This window comes from Callithrix jacchus, chromosome 15 (assembly GCF_049354715.1).
Source record: "Callithrix jacchus isolate 240 chromosome 15, calJac240_pri, whole genome shotgun sequence".
NCBI lineage: Eukaryota > Metazoa > Chordata > Mammalia > Primates > Cebidae > Callithrix > Callithrix jacchus.
In genome coordinates, this window is record NC_133516.1 from 80,868,395 (window position 1) to 80,881,730 (window position 13,336).

General features: G+C 42.5%; 1 protein-coding gene across 4 annotated transcripts in view; it reads right to left on the reverse strand.

Moving 5' to 3' along the window:
- Positions 1 to 13,336, reverse strand: part of CD86 (CD86 molecule) — a 69,045-nt gene that overhangs the window by 23,794 nt on the left and 31,915 nt on the right. For all 4 annotated transcript variants that reach the window (XM_017964597.4, XM_008982313.5, XM_054245354.2 and 1 more), the window contains exon 2: positions 6,396 to 6,445. In XM_017964597.4, coding sequence (XP_017820086.4) covers positions 6,396 to 6,445 — 50 coding nt within the window. The remainder of the gene's footprint in view (positions 1 to 6,395; positions 6,446 to 13,336) is intronic.

The following is a 13,336-nucleotide window of genomic DNA, read 5'->3' on the forward strand; positions in this document are numbered from 1 at the left end:
CTCTCCTGAGAGGTCTGGCTTCTGGTTAAAAATGTATGTGTGATTTTTCAGACCTGAACACAGGCAATTAAAGAGGCTTGATCTGACAAGCCTCGCTGAGGAAGTTGCCCTTTCCACACCAGACTTGGTTCACAGTCAGTACATGGCAGTCTCTGAAGGGGGTTGCAATCAAGATCTCAGCCTCCTGCCAGTCATGCCTTTTCACATATTTGCAATCTTAGCCCAGGCACCCTCATTCTTAGATCCCTTTATCTGAGGCTCTGTGGTGAGGTCTTCAGGCACCTCTGCTGAAGCCTCCTCATCATAGAGAAGACACTTTTCCCTACTCGGACTCAATACCTAGCACTTTTACACTCTAGTTTTGAAGACACTGTTCCCCACTCGGACTCAGTACCTTGTACATTTCCACTCCTAGCCCTCTCACCTCATTTTACATTGTGAATTCTCCCCAGCCTTGAATCCCTCTACCCCCAGGTCCATAAAACCGCCAGAGCCTTTCATATGGGGCTTCCTCAACAGTGAGACAACCTCCTAAGTCTGCAATGATTCACCTGACCCTCAACTGATATATCATTCTATAGAGGGAAATGGAACAGGGAGAGTCTGCCCTTCCTCCCATTTTAACCTCTTGATTATACCATTGCAGTAAGAGATTTAAAGCTGAACTATTTCATTTCTGTTTTGCTGCTATAGTTGTCTCATCTGACACCCGACAACTCAGCTCTCTCCCAGCTCAGCTGAGCACCTGACATCTCCCATTAGAATAAACTCCATGACAGCAGGGGCTTTGTCACTTTTCCTCACTGTGACATTTCCAGTACCTTTATATTTGTCCCTTACAAATATAAAGCACTCAATAAGTACTTGCTGAAAAATGAATGGGAAAATCTCAATAATAACTAGGGAAATGCAATTTAAACCTTAATGAGAAACCATTCTTTTTGCCCATCTGATCGGCACATATTAAAAAATACTGGTAATACCCAGTACCCATGAGAGTGTTGGGGAAATGGGTCCGCTCACGTACTGCTGGTAAAATTCTAAGTTAGTACAACCTTACAACCTTTTTGGAGGACAGTTGGTAATATGTAAGAAAATTAATTAGGGGCTTAAGCACTGAATTAGCAATTCATTCTAAAAAAGATACATATGCACAAAATTAGAGGTATCAGATAGTCATTGTTTATAAAAATAATACACTGGTCATAAGTTAAATGATTTACAAACAATGATAAATCCATATAAAGGAATGCCATGGGGCTGTGAAACAGAAAGCTATAGGGTAGTACACCATTATAACTAAGAGTATGGATTCTGGTAGGCATGAGTACAATCTCACCTCAACTACTCACTACCTGTGTTACTGTGGGCAAATTACTTCACTCCTCTGTGTCTCAGCTTCCTCTAGTGAAAAACAGGAACAATAATGGTACCTACATCATAGGTTTATTGTGAGGATTAAAAGAATGAATATTTGAGTTAGTGTTGGGGTCTGCAGTAAGCATTAATTGAGTTACTTATTTATTTATTTATTTTTAACATTACTAGTAATAACAGAGAAAAATGTCTATTGACATAAAATTAATGTATAATGTATAGATAAATTTACTCAAAAAAAGGTTTTTAAAGTATATTTAGGATACTCAAAAAATATTTGAAATAACATCAAAAAGTACAAAAAATATAAAACATAAAAATAGGTAGGCCAAACCTATAACCTCAGCACTTTAAGAAGCTGAGATGAGAGAATCACTTAAAAGGAGCTCAGGACCAAGGACCAGCCTGGGCAATGAAGTTAGACCCCATCTCTTTAAAAAAAAAAAAAAAAAAAAAAAAGCTAGCAGGCATGGTTGCATGCACTTATAGTCCTAGCTATTCAGGTGGCTGAGGCAGAAAGAGCTTTTGAGCCTGGGAATTAGAGGCTGCAGTAAGCTTTGATGGGACCACTGCACTCTAGCCTGGGTGACAGAGTTTTTTGCTTCCATAAATCTCAACAGCATTTCTGGGGCCAAGATACCAGGTTACATATTTTGGAAATGGTATTAAAACTCCCCTCTCACAAAGGAAAAAACAAGCCACATTCTCTCAAACTCTTGCTCCTGCCAAAAAAAAAAAAAAAAAAAAAAGAGTCTGCTTGCCTTGGGAGCCTCTGTTGCTACCAATTTTACTCTTGCTCCCAAACAACCCTATACACTTCCTAGTCAGTGATTGTCTTTCACTAAATCAACTTGTCTGACTGCTTATTTTATCTGGAACCCACTGAAAGCCCTACTAAAACAATCAACTAATTTGGGAGTAAGATACTCCCTACTAGATAACATACATGTAGCTTTTTAAATCCTTGAAATGGCTTAACATAAAGGGGTGAACCCAATAGAACTATTAGGCTCCATGACAATTCTTTGGGAATGAGAGGTCTTAGATGTCTCTTCACCTTCCAGGTGGTGGTTTTAATAAGGACTATCAACAACAGCAGGAAATGGGAACCTGCAAAAAATGTAGAAACCTGCAAAAAATCTGAGGAAAATGGTGGACCTTTCCACAGGATGAGGAATGAGGGTTTGAGCCAATCTTATATAAATTTTAAAGTGGGCTGGGCATGGTGGCTCATGCCTGTAATTCCAGCACTTTGGGAGACCAAGGCAGGCAGATCACCTAAGATCAGGAGTTTGAGACCAGCTTGGCCAACATGGTGAAACCCCATCTCTACTAAAAGTACAAAAATTAGCTGGGCTTAGTGGCGGGCACCTGCAATCCCAGCTACTCGGGAGGCTGAGGCAGAAGAATCGCTTTCACCTGGGAGGTGGAGGTTGCAGTGAGCCAAGATCGTGCCATTGCACTTCAGCCTAGGCGACAGAGTGAGATTGCATCTCAAAAAAAGAAAAAAAAATTTAAACCGAAGAACTAGAGGTGTTGTTCAACAGAAGTAAGAAGACTTAGGACCCAGAGAACCCTCAGACAAAAAGAGAGCAGTTACCAAAAGCCAAAGTGGAAAGATACTTCCTCTTGATGTGGGAGCTACTGATTTTTCAAAAACCTCTCTGACTGCAGCCTAAAAGTGTGATGGAAGTACCAGGACAGCGGCAAACAGAGCTTGACACTTAGAGGTGCCTCTGCAAGTGGCACTAGAAATTCCTTTCGCTTTTTAAATACAATGCACAAATTGTAACCTAATTCTGCAAGACCACGGATGTCCATTTCAGGCTTAAACTCTCATCCAATTTTAGCCTCTAGAGCAGGGGTAGTAAATATTACTGTGTCAAAAATGCTGTGACAGAGGACACAAAATGTAAGGGAGGAAAGGTGAATTAGAATTATTTCACTGTACTGCTATTTCTACGCCATCAAATGAATTACTCAGCTCTACATTTTGGGGATGGATTATCTGAGCCAGTTCAGCTCCTTTCTCCCTTTGGATGCCTGCCCTGAGGCTAGGTCACTGTTCACCAGCCCAGTAAGCAGAAAGAGGTGTGCTCTAAGAAGAAAGGCAGATAGAATTCAAATTGATTTTTCCTTTCTTTAAAGAAGGGTAGAATCTGATTTGCTGTTGCTTTTCATCATGTGTTAATTATTGGCAATGTCATCTTCTAATCTGTCATAGGCTTTCTATTCCACTTTGAATTTGTACAGCTAAAAATATAGTCACTGATTTTCTTACCGCCATAAAACTTAAACAGTTACCACTTGGGGTTGTTGCTTTCAATATTGATAACTCTCTTCTTGGGAGCTAAGAAGTTTCTAAGAAGTGTCAGAGGCAAGTCAAGGGCAAAAGTGACACCTGAACTCAGTTTTGATAGAGTGTCTCAGCTCTACTTTCTCATTTTCAGTGTGAAGAGTCAGAAAATTTGGTGGGAAACAGTGTTCCAGTTTAGTGTTTTCTGGAAATTTTTTTCTAGGGCATTTTTCTTCTTTCTCTCCCAGATCATAAGAGCTGGGCTGGTCACTGTGATGAGAAGGGCTTGGGCCCAAGCTTTTGGGTCAACTGAGGTGTCACTGCTAGGTGCAGGTGATGGGGAGGACACGCTGGATGAACATGGGTGAGGCAGAAGCTATATTACCCACCAAAGCTTTCAGGCCCCATGGAAGAAGTCTTACCACTTATGCATGGTTTACCACAAGAGTAGGAGAGGAGTCAAGTGAACAAATACCAAATCTACACTGCTAGGTGTGAATCCAAGTTCTGCCACTTAGTAGTTGTGTTGATCTTGGGTAAAATGCTTAACCTCTCTGGGCTTTAGTGTCCGCATCTTAAAATGGGTAATAATAACAAGACCTAAAGCAGAAAGTTATTGTGAGGCCTAAATGAGTTAATATTCATGAGGTACTTAGAGCAGTACCGGGCACACAGTAAGAGCCATATATATGTATATATATACAGTCATGTACTGCACAGCCACATTTTAGTCATATTCAGTGGTGGTCCCATAAGATTATAACACCATACGTTTACTGTATCTTTTCTATGCTTAGGTATGTCCAGATATGCAAATACTTACCCTTGTGTTAAAACTGCCTATGACATTCAGCACAGTCACGTGCTCTGCAGGCTTGTAGCTTAGGAGCAACCGGCTGTGCCATGCAACATAGGTATGGAGCAGGCTATGCCATCTAGTTTTGTGTAGGGACACTCTATGATGATTACACAATGACAAAATTGCCTAACAATGTGTTTCTCAGAACATACCCCTGTTGCTAAACAACTCATGACTGTATGTGCGCTTATGAAACAAATAAAATAATTCACGTATGATGGCTCATGCATACAATTCCAGCACTGGGGAGAATCACTTGAGTCCAGGTAATCGAGGCCACAGTGAACTGTGATTGTGACACTGTACTCCAACTTGGGTGACAAAGAGAGATACTGTCTCAAAAAAATAATAAATAAATAAATAAGGAGTGGGGTGGGAAGGGAATCTTGCTGGATGCTTTCCAGAGTCTTGTCTTCTTCCCTTGCTCTCTGACACACACATATCTCCCACCTCCCCAGGAGCTAAGGTGGCAGGTTATGGGCCCTGGGGGTTGGAAGCTGATGATGTTACCTAAGTCGGTGATCAGCTGGCGTATCTACAGGCCTCACACTCAAGGACTCCACAAGCTCAAGGTGCTTGGCAGAAAACAGAAGTCCCAAAAGGCCAATCCCAGCCAGCATGGATCTGAAGGAGTATCTCTTTGTAGTACCCTGACTCCTCATCAATCACAGCAGACATGGGGACAGTGGCCAAGGCCCTGGTGTGTGGCCATTTGTAAGAGGTGAGCTCATGACTGGTGGCCTGTGGATGCTGTAGCCAAACTTCAGGTTCAGCTCACCTTCCTGACTGGGGTGGCATTCCTCTCAGGCCTGCAGGTGGAGAGAAGGAGCAGCAGGAAGGGGTGGGCCAGGAGTAACTACAAGACACTGAGTCATTGGATACATGGCAGGGACAGCGGCCAACCTCCGTTTACAGATGAAGAAACTGAAACTCAAAGTGAAGCAGCAAACAGGGAGGATATGAGTTTTCTGAGGCCGGATGCTATTACAATTTTAAAGGGAGGTGGTGGATAGTTAGGAAAAAGAATGTAGAATTCAAATGCAAAATACCCCTGACTGCTAACACCACCAGACGGCAGGAGAACGGGGTGGAGGGAAAAGTCGCAGAGGAAGGAGACAGCAGTGGTAACTTACTGTGGTTAAAATATCTTACTTATCCAAATTTTACCAAAGCATAAGACATGTGACCACACTGCTAGGGAGCCCTTCAGAGGATCTTGAGGGGGATTTAGAAAGGGTTGTACAAATGCGGGGCTCTGAAGCTTCAGCTTCATTAGCTCCACTGTAAATCAGCTGACACAGTTAGCTGACGATCCATAGTTGTCAGTAAGCAGTGGTAACCATGATCTAAGTGCATGGGCTGTAGGGAAGGGCGTGGGAAAGGGTAAGGAAGGAAGGGACATGAAAAACAATGCTCCGTGTGAAGGGAGACTTTTGGAATCCCATTAGTTGTTTCCTAGGAGCCTGACAATGCCAGAAACAGGGTCAGAAAAGACCGGAAGAGAATATGTGTGGAGCAGAAGAGTCAAGTCTCAGGGGCCTCAGTGCAGCAGCCTTCCCCCAGTCCCATGGGATGGGCCAGACTACCCTCCTCTGAGCATCTAGGCTCATTGATGTGAGACTGCGGAGGAAGAGAAAGCACATGGGGGAGGGCTCCATCCCAGGCTGGGCCTGCCTGCCATCAACTGCTTTCAATCATAACACTTCCTTCTTCTCCAGGAAAGTCTTTTTTGCATGTGGTCTTGTACAACGCGCAGTAGAAAGTGAGTAAAACCCACCAAGTCAGGCCTGGGCTTGCAGTGGTCAGACTCATCAGGAGACAGTGAAAGGATTCCAGGACTTAATAAAGCTGAAAGTTTCTTACCAGAGATCAGGAAGCCCACCATAAAGAGAATGGTAATCCGTCCCATAGCGCTAGAGTCAAAAAAGAAAAGATAAAACTTGATTAGAAAAAGAAACTGAAAACTGATGTTCACCAAAACGTGACCTGGAAGTGGAGTGTGGGATTCACTTGGGTTCTTGGGTGTGCAGAGAATGCTAGGGGTTCATGAATGCCATTTCCTTTTGCTCTCAGCTCCATAGATAGGTTACATTTCCCAGCCTCCTCTGCAGTTAGATAGGCCATGAGATTGGCTTCTTGCCAATGGAATTGTGGGCAGAAAAGATGTTTCTTCCATATCTGGCTGCTAAAGTGTCCTCTCTTTCCTCTCCTGCCCTCTTAGCAGCAGGGGATCCAGAGGAAAAGTCCAAGGGCCTAGAAAATAGCAAAGTCTTACAATGGAAGGGATCTGGTTTGCTGCATGAACTGGTAAAGCAGCTCTCTACACCTTTCCAACAGTTGATCTACATTGGATTGCAATATTAGCAAAAAAATCAACTTTTGGGGATTGATTATTGCAGTAGCTAGCATTATCTATCTTGACCAACACAACAAGCATAATGGGGGCAATTGGAGAGTGTTGTATTTGTGCTTAGAAATCAGCCTTCCTTTTATTTTCCTGTGGTTCTCAAACTTTAATGTGAGTAAAAATCACCTGGAGAGTTTCCTGGGCCTCATCCACAGAAAGTCTGGCTTAGTAGGTTGGGATGAAACCCGTGAATGTTTATGTTTAACAACATAAGGACCACACTTTGAGAGCAATTCACTTAATCTACATGATGAAGCCAGGAAGAGGCCAGTGCTAAACGCTTGCCCTGGAAATCTACCGATTTGCACTGAGCAGGACATAAGTTTGGCTTGTAGCTTTCTAACAGCCAATGTAAAAAGGGAAACCTAACAGTGAATTAATTCACATGTCTGTCCACTAATTCATAGCTCTGTTGGTAAAAACAAATCAGTTCTTTCCAGGAAAAGGTGCACAACTATTCTTGATCCAATAGCAGAAATTTATTCCCCAGACAGTGTTGTTTAGAAGCCATTTGTGTTTCTTTCCTCTCTGCTCTCACAGCACCCAGTGCAGGGCACTGAGCCAGAAGTGTCTGTTACGGTTTGTTTCCTTCTAGACTACACCTTTTCTTTTTTTAATAAATATTTTTGAATAGATCATACCTGCACATGGTACTAAATTTGAAAGGTAAAGGTGATAAATAATGGAAAGCAGGTCTTCCTCCCAGCCTTGTCCCCTAGCTGTCTAGTTTTCTTCCATAGACGTAACTGGCCTGGTCATTGTTACGCCAGTTTCTTGCCTCTACTTAAAGCTACTTTAGACAAAACTAAACAAAAAGATAGATCCATATTCTGTTTCCATTTTCTTTTTAAGCACAAATGGTAGCATACTATGTACAGTTTTGCACACATATGACCACCTTGGAGATTATTCTGTATCAGCATGTAATGAGCATCCTCATGCTTACAGCTGCATATTAGTCTATTGTATTCCATTGGATGACAATAATATATATATTTCCAGACCACTACTGATAGACACTAAGGTTGTTTCCAACCTTTTGTTGCAATGGAAAATCTTGATTATATGCCATATCACATAGGTGGGAGTAAGCTATATTCTTATAGGTAGAATTACTTGACCAAAGGGCCAAATAGTTGCAAATTGTTCTCCCCTGAGATAATATGCTTATGCTCTGATCAACACAAGAGTACTTATTTTCATGTACCTTTTGCTAACACGTTTTCTAATTTGTGATCTTTAACAATGGGGAAGGGTGAAATTACATCATATAAGTTTTAGAAATTACTATTAGTTGTGGTAAAATACACATAAAATTTGCCATCTTAACCTTTTGAGTGTACAGTGGTATAAAATGCATTCATGGGACGGGTGCGGTGGCTCACGCCTGTAATCCCAGCACTTTGGGAGGCCGAGGCGGGTGGATCACAAGGGCAAGAGATCGAGACCATCCTGGTCAACGTGGTGAAACCCCGTCTCCACTAAAAATACAAAAAAAGCTGGTCACGGTGGCGCGTGCTTGTAATCCCAGCTACTCAGGAGGCTGAGGCAGGAGAATTGCCTGAACCCAGGGGGCGGAGGTTGCGGTGAGCCGAGATTGCGCCATTGCACTCCAGCCTGGGTAACAAGAACGAAACTCCGTCTCAAAAAAAAAAAAAATGCATTCATATTGTTGTGCAGTCATCACTATATCCATCTCCAGATCCCTTTTCATCTTGTAAGACTAAGTCTCTATACCTATTCAACAATAACTCCTCATTCTCTCCTCCTCTCAGCTCTTGACAACAGCTGTTCCACCTTTTGTTTCCATGAATCTGACTGCTTGGGGTATAAGTAGACTCATACAGTATTTATCTTTTTGTGACTGGCTTATTTCACTTAGTATAATGTATTCAAGGGCCATCCACATTGTAGCATGTGTTTGAATTTCCTTTCTTTCTTAGACTAAATGATATTCCACTGTATGAACATGCTACATTTTGTCTACCCATTCATCTGTTGATGAACACTGTCTTGCTTCCACCTTTTGTCTCTTGCACATATTGCTTCTATGAACAAGGGTGTACCAGGATCTCTTTAAGACCTTGCTTTCAGTTCTTTTGGGCATATATCCAGAAAGGGAATTGTTAGATCATGTGGTCATTTTATTTTTAATTTTCTGAGGAACTGCTGCACTATTTTCCATAGTGGCTACATCGCTTTACATTCCCTTCAACAACTGGAACAAGAGCTCCAATTTCTCCACATCCTTGCCAACACTTGTTCAACTCTCATAATCTATGATATGTAGGTTGCTGTTGGTGATTTAGTATAAGGAAGTTCATAGGAATCAGATAGAGAATTCTGTTCCCAGGCTCTGCCCTTGCGTGGTGTCAGCTTTGGCTCAATAGGGACAATGCCCAAACTCTGACATCTATTGGCTGGAAGGGAAGGAGACAGCAATCAGGGACCAGCCATTCAGCTCATGCATGAAACACCTACTGCGTCTTTCAGCAACTGAAAATATTTGCAACTAGTCACAAAGCATTAATTTTCTATGTATAAAAGACCTTCCACAAATCAATAAGAAAAATAAGAAAAAGGCCAAAGACCCAAATTAAAAGCGGCCAAAACAAATGTGCAGATGGCATATGGAACTGGAAATAACTAATACATTGAAAAGATGGTCATACTCAAAATTTAAAAATTCATTATAAAATGACAGTGAGAAACACTTCTTACTCATGGCTGGCTTCTACTAAAAAACAAAAACAAACAAACAAACAAAAACAGAAAATGGAGGGCCCTTTGAATCTGAACTCCCACCTAATACAGGAATCTCTCATGGTTTGCAAACCAAAAAACCATTATGTTTGGCCTAACCAAAGATAATTTTTTCCTGGGGTGGCATGTCAAACAGGGACACAGATCAAATTATGGTTTACTATAAATTGAACAAATCACCGTTAATTCAAATAATTTCATGAAATCAGTATTGCTCTGAGGAATCTTTGACAAATGGCCCCTGTAATTCCCACAGTGAGGAGAAGCCCTGACCCCCACAAGGAATCAGAACCATTTTTGACTTCCCGGTTTGCAAACTCTCACTTCCCCTGGGTTAGAAGCTGCTGCTTCTTATCTTCCTTCCGCCAATACTGGTTTTGTCCTCTGAAGCTACCCAGAGTAAGCCTAATACAGCTCTGCCAACGTCCTTCAAGGATTTGGTGACAGCAATCACTTCTCTCCTCAAAATCCTGGCCTGGCCCAGCTGTAACAATCCTTCCAGTAAGCTTCACTAATGTTAATTTGGAGACCACATACCATCCTAGAAAACACTCTGGACACTTAGTTTTTCAGTGACCTTGTTGTAATAGGATGCTAAAATACTCAAGATTGCATGATTTTCTTTTATAAAGCATACGTGCCCCATATGAAGAACTTCCCTCCACGCTAGCCATGATGTGTATGTGCGAGGGTGTGGGTTGGGTTAGGAAGCCAGTCTCTCCAATGTCATTGGCTGTGAAGAAGAGTAGAAATGTCCCCACTCCCTCTGGAATGAAACCCCAACACAACCAGAAGCCAGAACTTTCTCCAGTGGGCCTGGAAAGTGGAAACTCTTGCCTTTGGAGGGAGAGAGCAAAATGGGGAATGGGAGAGGAAAGAACCTACGAAGTTATGGGGGGATTCTCTGAGAGGAGATTTCTGTCAGCTAAGCACAGAAGAAGGTCTATGAGGTGGGTAAACTAGTCAGAAACCTAAAAAGAGGAGCCTCCATGTAACAACTGGAGTCTCATTCCAGAAACCAAGAAGAGTGGGTACCTGCCATAATCCACTTTCACTTACTTTATATGTCCTGCTCGTCAGAGAACATGAGTAAGATGTACTAAATGATTAATCGTACTGTTACTGCTCACAACAGGGTGAGGTTATTTGTTCCCATATTATAGATAAAAGAATGGAGTCTCAGAGAGGTCACAGTACTTGACCTAGGCCACCCAGCTAGTAAATGGTACAGTTGAGATTTAAACCCATGCAGCCTCACTGTGTTTCTTTCACACTGGTGTAGCTCCTTTAAAAATGCCAACCAGCTTTTGCTCTGCCACGGGAGTCAGCAGAAAGGACTCTGATGCTATCCAGCCTCAGGGACACAGGGGAGCAGCACAGCCCAGGGCCAGGTGTGATGGTGGCTCCTGGAATCGAGAGGACACTCAGAGAGACAGACTGGGGTGGGCAGAGACGGGGCCCAAAAGCATCCCTTTGCATCAAGAGAGTTGCTTTCCTGAGCTGCTGTTCATTTCGCAAACACTGCTTGAATACCCACTCTGTGCCAGGTACAGAGAGCTCTTCCCGCTCTAAGCTGGACAGGCATCAGCTTCTCAGCCTGGGTTTAGGTTTCAGGTGCACACTACAGTGCTCCATCTAAGCCACACCTAGAAGAGCTCTGGGGAAATATGACTACTTGGACAGAAAAAGAAGGAACAGAGAAGGGGTATCTTTGTGTCTGAGGTCTGAAAGAGCAACTGGGCTCTTGTTCAGGCAAAAGGCAGGATGAGGAGAGGTGGGTGGTGGCAGCCAGAAATGGGGTGGGACAGAGGAGAGCAGAGAGGATGAAACGGGAAGTGAGAGGAGGGGCCCGTGGTAGATGTCGGAGAGCAACAAGGAAAAAGATTGCTTATTTCACAACCTTGTCTAAAACATTAGTGGTAACTGGAGTATCAGGAAAAATGCTGAGAAGTTTGTTGGTGCCTCAGAAGGTTATTTACTGCGGCAGTAAATAACAAGTCAGTGTCAGACTTGTTCTAGAGGTTGGGGGGGTGTAAAGATGTGTAGATCTTGGTCCCTCACCTGCCACTAAAAAAGAAGAATGTCCACAAATAACTATAAGACAGGCTCCAGAGCCAGTGTGGAAGGCGGTAGGTGGTCCTTGGCTTCTCCTAAGGCATACAAGAGTTCTTGCTCTGTGCAAAGCAGGGGACATCACAGCCTCTGTGGAGGAAGAATTAGGTTGGCCTCAGCCACGCAGTAGTCAGGGCCCAGCTCACTGCCTTCTGCCAGTTCATTCTTGTGGTTGGACATGCCGAGCCTGCTGGACTAGCACATCATCAGCTCAGTGAGAGAAGGGTGTAGTTCCGGTCCAACACCAGCTGCCTGGGGCCGTGGCTTGCCTCTGGGTGTGACATGCTGTACCGTGTTACTTCTCAGAGCACCAGGACCTGAAGCTACATGTTTGCAGCAGCTATTACTACCTTTGAGATACTGGGAGGAGTAGGGTAGACTTATTTCCTTTTTTATAAAGTTTCTGAACTTCCAGATAAGAAGGTTACTGGGAATCAAATGTATCTGAATTTTGACAAGGCTTCAGACACAGTATCTCATGATATACTTGAGAGCAATATGGAGAAATGTGGGATTAATCTTGATGAAGATTACTAATTCATTCATTTGCTATTGCTTCATTCTTTCATTCGTTTCTTCCATAAACATTTATTGAACCAGGCATTGTGTTCGGTGCTAGGAATATAATGAGCAAAACCAGAAACATGTTTCCTCTTCATGTGGTTGCCTCAGTTTAGTAGAAAAGCAAGATAGTGATCAAGTACTCACACAAAGAAATGTAAAGCTAGCTATGACAAGTGCTACAAAAGAGAGGTTTGTGGTACTTTGACAGCCTATAACAGGACCAGCCTAAACTGAGATTTGAAGAATGATATGGTAGATTAAAGATAAACACATATTCTTGGCTATTCCTCCTCCCATGAAGAGGTGGAGTCTGATTTTTTCTCCTTGAATCTGGGGTAGCCTAAGTGACTTGTCTGACCCTAGAATGGAGTACAAGTGATATTCTGGGACTTCGAGAGCTAGGTCATAAGAAGCCTTGCAGCTTCTACCTGTCTCTCTTGGAGTACATTTTTTGGAGTTCTGAGCCACCATATAAGACGTCCCACTACCTTGAGACCATCATGCTGGTGAGGCATGTGTAGCGGTTTGGATCAATGGTCCCAACTGAGCCTTCCAGCCATCTCTGCCAAGTCACCAGACATATGCATAACATCTTGAATCTTCTAGATCAGGGGTCAGCAAATTACAGCCTACAGGCCAAATCTGGCTACTACCCATTTTTATTAATAGTTGTACCGGAACACAGCCATGTCTATTGTAAATTATTATCTGTGGCTACTTATGCACTACAATGGCATAAGTGGGAAAAAACTGCTTGACCCATGCTCTAGATCAGCACTGTCCAATTAGAATAGAATACAAGCCACAATTACAAGCCACAGGTATAATTTGAAAATGTCTACTAGTCACATTAAAGAAATTAAAAATAAATAGGTAACATTAATTTTAATAACATATTTTATTTGATCTAATGTATCTGAAATATGATAATCTCAACATGTAACCAGAAAAAAATTAT